This window comes from Cyprinodon variegatus, unplaced genomic scaffold (genome assembly GCF_000732505.1).
Source record: "Cyprinodon variegatus isolate N-32 unplaced genomic scaffold, C_variegatus-1.0 Scaffold293, whole genome shotgun sequence".
In the NCBI taxonomy this organism is placed as follows: Eukaryota; Metazoa; Chordata; class Actinopteri; order Cyprinodontiformes; family Cyprinodontidae; genus Cyprinodon; species Cyprinodon variegatus.
In genome coordinates, this window is record NW_015150746.1 from 899,504 (window position 1) to 908,320 (window position 8,817).

Below are 8,817 nucleotides of genomic sequence, written 5' to 3' on the forward strand. Positions count from 1 at the left end.
TTTTTTTTTTTATTAAAAACTTGCTACAGATTTTGTATTGTATTTAAGGTCTTGACTTTAACGCAGCCATTCTTACGAATAAAAAAGCTTCTATCTAAACCTTAGTATAACAGTTCGTAGGTTTAATGTTATCCATCTGTAAGGTTGAGTTCCAAGTGTGTCTGTGGCCTCCAAACTTTTCCACCACAAATCACCCTGCATTTAGCCCTGTCCACACTCCCATCAACCTAGAACATCTTTGCTTTACTTGCTAAAGAAAAGCATCACCAAATCATGCTGCTGCCCATATAATCTTCCACCATGAAGATGGCATTTTCCATCACATATAGCATTTTGCATGTTAACAAATGTAGAGTTTGGGTCTCATCTGTCCAAAGCGCTACTACATATTTTACCTTTAAACATGACCCTTCCTGACTTTTTTTTACAGTAATAGTTGCCTTCTTGCAATAAGGTGGCTTTTGAATCAAAGTAAAGGGGAACGAATAGAAATTAACTTTTTATCCGACCATACATCAAAAAGTGTATCTTCTCCTTTAACTTCAGACTTATGCAGACCTCCTTGTTTTTTGACACATAAAATGTGTTGCAATGGGACAAATTGAGGAACTGAAGTATGATATTTAAATCTTTTTGTATGACTTGTTAGGTTAGGCTGATTTATAAAAGTTTTATGTTTTTTGGCTTCTTTCTTTGGGGAATATAATAATAAATAATAAAGAAACGTTGGCCACACTTTGGAAATTATTTTGTGCATTGAAGCACTGCTTTTTTCCTCTGTTAGCCAAGGAAAGTTGAAAGCTGTGTCTCATTCCTTGCATTTTAATTATATATAGCATTTCATTAGCAAGACAATAAAAAAAGTTTAATAATTAATGAACATGAATGAAAGAGCATAAACATGAATAGTAAAAATGTAATATGATTAAACAAAATACCTACAAACATGATCATGAAATCAAACAAAGTTAGACTACAAACTAAAACTAATAATGTTAGGTGAGCTCAGTCAAGGGCCTTGATTTAAAGCAACTTAAGGTTTCAACACTACAGTTTTCTGGGAGTTTGTTCCAGATAAGTGGTGCAATAGAACTTAAAGCTGCTTCTATATGTTGGGTTCTTTTTCTGGACATGCAGAGTAGATTTGAGCCAGAAGACCTGAAAGGTTTGGGCAGTTTAGCCACTGACAACACGTTTGTAATTTATTTAATGCTAAACAATTCAGTGATTTATACAATAATACAATTGTTTTAAAACCTGTTTTTTGAGATACAAGGAGCCAGTGTGGGGAATTTGGAACTGGGGTGATGTACTCATTTTTTTTTAGATTTAATGAGGTCGTGGGCAGCAACATTCTAGATCAGCAGCAGTTGTCTAATGGAACTTTCAGGCAGACCTGTGAAGGCACCATTGCTTTAATGAGTTCTGCTAAAGATAAACACTTGGATTAGTTTCACAAAATACCTCTGTATGCAGGATATAATTTGTGGACTAACCACTAATTTTCCCAATGGCTTTCTGATATCCGGAACATCCTTTAACTGTGTAGTCAGACAAATATCAGCGCAAAAGCACGTCCTGTCAAACAAAATAGCGTGGGAATTTTGTAGTTCAAACAAGGCACTGAGTAGAAATCATGTCAAGTCTGAGCACAGCAGCAAGGTGTGTATGAAAACACCGAACACTGTCAATCCCTCTCCATCTGGAAAACGCACTCAGTATGGTCTCTGCCTCCTACCAGCATTTTTTATCAAAGACCCCGATCTGACCTTACAGATGTATATTAAGCTTTTTTGCAGGCTTTGGTGAAAACATATTTGAGTGCTCTGTCAGCTGGATGTTTTTCATCAGATGAATATAGACATGTCAGCTTTAATGATATTTGAAGGGTGTTAAAAGAAGACAAACTTAATGGGAGCAATGACATCCACTCCACTATTAACGCAGCAGCTTTGGAAAGTGATCTGTGCTTATACTCTGCGTGGTCTGTTTGGACTTTATTCAGCATAAACATTAAAACCTCTATTAAATACAGCAGAAGTGGGGTACAAATTCCATGTTAATATATTATTTCACAGTAAATTGAAAAGGTCCTTCATCTAAAAATCAAAAAATAAACTATCAAACACAAATGCTAGACTAGTAAGAACGAAAATGAGACTAAACACAAACATATAAAAAAACACATGCACAAGCAAAAAGCTGTAAATGAGAACAGCTGGTATCTCACAAAACAGAAAAGACCAAAGCAAATGCATGGATGTGGCTAACATGGAAACACATGCAAAGAAAAAATGCCGCAAGTGGCAAAGTTAACTGCATGTTTAGAAAAGACTTAGACTTTGATAACCCTTTTGTTCATTTTGTATACACAAAGCGTATACAAAACAAAATTTTGTTATGGACAGCTTTTTGACAGTTGAATAAGGACCAGCTTAGTAGTGAAAATGAAGCTTTCTATTTATAAAGTGCAGCACTGATCAAAATGTAAACAGTGTAGGAGAGACATGGTGCAAAACGCAATGATGTGGAAGGTTAAGAGCAGTGCACAAGATAAATAAATATATATGGTGCAAAATGCAGTACAAACACTGAGTTCAATTCCATTTTGAAAAGCTGCAACCTAGTCCTGCATAATATGCTCTAAACCTCTTTGTAAAGGGATTAAATGCATAAAAAGATTAAAAGTTGTTTGGTGCTAATTTCAAAAATTCACCTTTTTTTTTATCCACATGTCTTCTGAATGGCACCCTATTTGACACTTTTACCCTTAAAATATTCAGATATTATGCACTTGCAATAAGAGACTGCTGTTTATTTATGTATTTATTTTTTTATGTAAATTGTTTTATTCCATTCCCCTGTGATGGACTGGCGACCTGTCCAGGGTGTACCCCGCCTCTCGCCCATTGACTGCTGGAGATAGGCACCAGCACCCCTCGCAACCCCACTCAGGACAAGCGTTTTAGATAATGGATAGATGGATGGATGTTTTATTCCATTTGCAAAGTGTCTCACTTACCTGCTCAACTTAAGAAAAAAATGACTTATTTTAAGAAAGATTTATTTACTTGGATTTTTTTTTTTACAGTGCAGAAGTTAATCAAATGGTAGGGTGTGGACAGGTATTTAGCTTAATCTTCTCTGGAGCATGGCCCTGAAACTGGTGTAAAAGCAGAAAAGCAAACATCTTTGCAGAGATCTGTCAAAAAAATTGTTTATAGTCTCACATAAGCACAATGATAAGTTTAGATTTTTCTACAAGCTATACTCTATTTTAGATCTTAAAAACTACATATTTTTATTAAAATCAACCCTGTTCCCTGTTCGTCTCTGGTACAAGTTTGCATATATTTTCCTTCTAAGAATGTTCAAATCTTCCAATCTTCCATTTACATTTTTACTGAAAGTTAAAAAGGGTGTCTAATATTCGATAAATTATGTTTGTTTGTTTTTTTAGGGTTTTTTCATTTTTTGTCTGGGTGCTTTTGAACTTAGCTTATTTTTCATTTTCCTAAATATTTTATTTTTATGTTTTTATTATATGTACATTCTAAGCCAAACATTTTTTTAGTGAGGCCTAGGTTATTGCTATTGATTCTTACAGTGTATTTATAAGTTTCCTGTAATTTTTTGGGTAATCCAACAATTTTACTATCAGAGAATAGTAATCTACATAAAAATAAACAAAAGTGATTAACCATGTTTTTTTTAAACTATTGTTAATGATGACTGTCAACTTTAAAAGCGTTAATAAAACCTCTGTAAAGCAAAAGAAGAGCATTTTAGAAAAAGAACTGGATACTGCATACATACAAAATAACCGTGTCTTTGTGGCTTTAATACTTTCACAAATTGTGGTCATTTATAGAAACTTTTTTTTCTGTTAAAGCCAAATCTTTTTATAAAGTTTAGCTTACATCTAACAGCCGGTAGTGTTTTATTACTCAGTCAGTATCCAAATCAAACAACTGAAGACAAGAAAAGGAGACAAAAAGGTAAGGAGCCTGAAGAGATATGAGGCATTTTTGCAGCCTTTACAGGAAAATAAGGTACACATTCCGAGATATGAACTGGAACAATAAAGATTTTAGGTAGACTCAGGATTTGCTTTCGTTGCCTTTATGATCTTACCTATATCTGTATGGACAAAACACAGCATCTTCCCTGTCTATGAAGCTTCCCACAACCCTGCAGAGACGGTGTCTGAGTCTCTGACGCCAGCAGTCTAGAAAACTGTGTACCCAATTTGGTCCTCAGGGCACGAGGGGTCAGATCTCCCTCTGGGTCATGTTTAATACTAGAGGGGTTGTGAATCAGTGTAGAGGAATTGGTTGGGGGTAGGGTTTGTTTTCAAGAGGTCATCTTGAGGAAAGCTCCAAGCTGAGTGGCTAAATGATGTGAGCGCAGTTTAGAGGACCGGCTATAAAACAGGTTGAGAAACAAACACTATAAGATGCAGCATTCACCACCTTGGATTGCACCAACCAAAATCTTTACAGTCAAGAAAAGCTAAAATCTAGTGTCAGCATTATTAGCCTGGTTTTTCTGCCTGCTGTCAGAGAGGTCATCATGATTATGTCGCTGAGCTGCTGGATATGTTTGGTTGCTCTATCACTGACCCCGAGCCATGGTTTAAGAAGGTAGATAACACACTTCTTCAAATCTATTACAGTAAAGTAGTAACAGCAGTCCAGGTTTGTTAGGTGTCAGACATGTTTCAGTGGGAGAAAACATGCCATTGCAAAAGGAATAGTGACAGCAAGCGACTAAACCAATGAAGACAGGGTAACAAATGGCTTTTGTTGTTTTTTCTTTTCTTTTTTTACTAAAGCTTTTGATTACAGATGGATTAGCATGTGTTTTCATTTATTTTTTCTAGCTGGGAGTTTTCAGAAAAATTATGTCTGGGCTTCATTAAAAGCACATTGACATACTGTGATCATGACCAGGAACATGTGTCAGAAATTGAAAAATTTTTCATAGAACTCAAACTACCTTTCTTCTGTCACCACCTTTATTTGCTCTCCTTGTATTTAGTTTCATTTCTCTTTTTCCCCTTATTTTTTGGTTGTTTCCCAAATTTCCTATTTTCCTTTTCTGTCTTTAGAATTGCTCTCAAGAAGATGCCATCCATCAGAGAGACTCTACGGGAGATGGGAGTTTCTCCAGAGCAGGTGTTGACTGAGCTGGCCCAGATGAACACGCCAGGCCCAAACAATGGAACTGTTCCCACACCATTAACCAACTATTTGGATGTGAGATTTCTTTTTACGTCCAGTTACATGTTTTATTAGTGTATTTCCAAGTAAAAAATCTGAAACATATCAAGAATATGTTGTAGTGTTAAATATTCTGCAGGTGACAGGATATAAAGACTTGTTAAATTAAAGGCACCTGGGGTTGCTGTTGGAGGTTTAAACAAAAGCAGATCCAAGTTTTTGGGGTTAAGGGGCCCACATATACAAGAGCCTTCATCACTACCTTTTGGACCAATGCTGAAAATGTGTTCTTGTGAAAAACAGCAGATCCATTTCCCTTTGAATTGAAGGTTCATTCATGAGTCATTTTCCTGGTGTCATCTTTCATTCCCTCAAACTTTGTGGGAAAAATCACAGATAAAAAAAGGAGCCTTTAAAAAGCATCAGAAACAATGTCCTGTTTGTCTTTAAACAGACTCAGTACTTTGGGGAAATCAGCATTGGTTCCCCTCCCCAGATGTTCAACGTGGTGTTTGATACAGGTTCTGCCAACCTGTGGGTGCCCTCACAGAGCTGCTCGCCTTTCTCCACTGCCTGCTGTAAGTGACAATAACTAAAATTTTGAAGGTGCATTTCATATTAAAGCCTGTTGTAAACTGTGATATTCATTTGCTTTCTTAATACCAAACCGGACCCCATTTTGCCTTTAGAACTGCTTTAATTCCTTATGGTTTATATGAATGATCAACATGTCAGAAATGATTCTCAGGGACTTTCTAATTTTCTCAGGTCCACGTATGGATGATGGTATGACACGTCCTTTCTTACATCATAAAAAGGTTCTTAGGGATTTAGGTCTGGTGCCTGTGGGAAACATCTGGGTATAGTGAACTTTTTTTTTTTTTTTAAGAAAGTAGTTAAAGGTCAATTGATCCTTGTGACATGATGCTGGAAGTAGCTATCAGAGTATAAGCAGTAGTCAAGGATTACCCTTGGCAGCAATATTTCAATCTGAAAAACTCACACGGAAAGAAAAAGACAATAAAAAAAATGTATTGAAACAATTTTTTTAAGACTTTTGCGTTCAGATATCAACAGGAAACATTAGTGCTGAATTTGACTTTAATGTGCATAAGCTAATTAAGTTGGTTCAGTAGACTGTGTGAGCTGATACTAGTGCTTCACTCGGGACCCGAAAGATAGATACCCACCTTGGATACACAGATGATGCATGAACCTGTCCATGATGAGCAAGCATGAAGTGACAGTGGAGATGAGAAACTGCCCTTTGGGAAGAAACCTCTGGCAGAACCAGGCTCAACACGACGGTCTTCTGCCGGATTGGTTGAGATGTGGCGGTAAATGCAATAAGAGTCTGGGAGTAATTACACTCTGATAGGGACGAGGTTGAAGAAGCACCATGGAAAAGCCAGATGGAGCTTAGCTACGATGTTGGAGAAGGGGATTGAAGTTTGTTGAATCGGGGTCATCTTAGTCAAAATCAGACATAGTATAACCACTGCCTGCGTTTTGGGAAGCAGTTTGAGTCGTGGATTTGAAGACCTTTTAAAATGAACTCTGGATGCTGATTGGGCCTCGTCGAGGTGCGGTTCAAAGCTGATTGATTTGAGTCAAAGGCAAGTGAGCCTCTAATGATGAGGGCAGGTAATTTAGTTTCTTCAGTTGAACTTCAGCCTAGGCTTCCTTACTGTGAAAGATTGTGGTGTTTAAATCTCTACTGGTGTCTACTGGTTTTTAGGGGTCAAGCTGTTGGCCCGGGTGTACCTGTAGAATATAACTCACATCACACTACCACAGGCAGGATGGATCCATGCTGTTAGGCCATTCTTATTAAAATTCTGACCCAATTCTTTGAATGTTACAGTTAAAATCAAAACTAATTTGATCAGGCAAATTTTTGTAATCTGCTCCAGTTTTGGGGAGTGAGTGCAAATTGTAGCATTAGTTTCCTGTGCTTATGTAAAATGAGCGGTACAGAATTTTGTCTTCTGCTAATGCAGCCCATCTTCTTAAAGGTTTATCTTGCTGTGCACTCAGAGATGGTTTATCTATCTGCATTGTTGTTACTATTGGCATCAACCACAATGTCACTTTCAGAGTCAATTTAAACTCATCGTAAAGCTGTTTGTCTTCAAGAAATTGAAAAGCCATCCAAGTAAAGTGAGCAGTGATTTGTCTGTAGCATAGATGATGTTACAAAATTCAATGATTCAAATATCTTACCTGGTAAACCAGGTTTGGTTTATTTTCTGTATGAATTACATACACTTTTTTCATCAAATAGCTGTAGGTAGACAGACCTCTGAAGCCCATAAACATTGTTTTTTAATTGTAGAGATGATTCCCTACGGTGGATCATGATCCAATATTGGTTTCTGCTTTGTTTTTGACTTAACTGATGATTTTGAATGTTTAGTTACTCACAACAGATATGATTCATCCCAGTCCCACACTCATGTTGAGAATGGCACCGGGTTCTCAATCAATTACGCTTCTGGAACCATCAGGGGATTTCTGAGCGAGGATGTTGTTGTGGTGAGTTCAGACTCCAGAACATAAATCATTAGTTCCCTTAAAGGCCGGCCCTCTGTATGCCATATTACACCCCTATGTCCTCTGGGTATTTGATCCCTGCAGGTTGGTGGTCTCCCTGTTGTTCAAGTATTTGCTGAAGCGACCTCCTTGTCTGCCATGCCATTTATTTTTGCCAAGTTTGATGGGGTCCTAGGGATGGGTTATCCCAGCGTGGCCATCGATGGTATTACTCCAGTGTTTGATCGCATCATGTCTCAGCACGTCCTTAAAGAAGAGGTGTTTTCAATCTACTACAGTAGGTGTGTTGACAGAGTGCATCTGTGTTTCATCATGTTATGTAAAATCCGCGTGACAGTAAAAACATGAAGCTAGACAGAAATGTTGCAGGAGCTTGCCAGTGCTGTTTTTTTTTTTGTTTGTTTTTTTTTAAAGTATTTTATGCGTTTTTAAATAAATAAAAAACCAACATGCAGATATTTAAAAATAATGATTTTATAACCCTACCTCTGACTCAACCCCATCAAGTATAATAGGTCAATTAAAATCTTCTTCTTAGAGCTTCGTGACTCCAAAGGATTACTAGAAATAATACCTTGTTCATGGAAAATCTTTATGACAGAACAGATACAAACATACATTTTTGTGGGAAAGAAAAAAAACATTAACACTGAAGGTAAAATGTACCTAAAAGTGTATGGGATCCAAGGTGGTACTATACCAGGCTAACACCAGGTTATATTAGACCCTATCAAGGGAAGGGGTTGAGGAAAATAAACAAAGCAGAAAATTGTTTAACAAATCTGACTTTCCTTTTTGATATTGGTTAAAGCTCGTAATAACCGTCTAACAATAAGCTGATATCATAAGCATCTTATCATTTATTGTCACCCCTGTGTCACCCCTGTGAGCCTTAAAACAGAAGCTTAAAAAGTTTAACAGAAGTCTGTGTTACTTTAAATAGAAGTGTAACCCTTCCTGTTTTTAAGGATGGCAGAGACCGGGGCCTGTTGGTTATGTTTAATCTGTCCCCCAGGCAAGGAAGTCATAGATTTATATATAT

At 37.0% G+C, this 8,817-nt stretch overlaps 1 protein-coding gene across 1 annotated transcript in view; it reads left to right on the forward strand.

Moving 5' to 3' along the window:
• The first annotated feature begins 4,434 nt into the window (after positions 1–4,434).
• Positions 4,435–8,817, forward strand: part of LOC107090387 (renin-like) — a 10,469-nt gene continuing 6,086 nt past the window's right edge. The window contains exons 1-5 of the mRNA XM_015383724.1: positions 4,435–4,643; positions 5,111–5,258; positions 5,677–5,800; positions 7,639–7,757; positions 7,860–8,056. Of these exons, the coding sequence (XP_015239210.1) occupies positions 4,573–4,643; positions 5,111–5,258; positions 5,677–5,800; positions 7,639–7,757; positions 7,860–8,056 (659 nt within the window). The 5' untranslated portion in view covers positions 4,435–4,572. The remainder of the gene's footprint in view (positions 4,644–5,110; positions 5,259–5,676; positions 5,801–7,638; positions 7,758–7,859; positions 8,057–8,817) is intronic.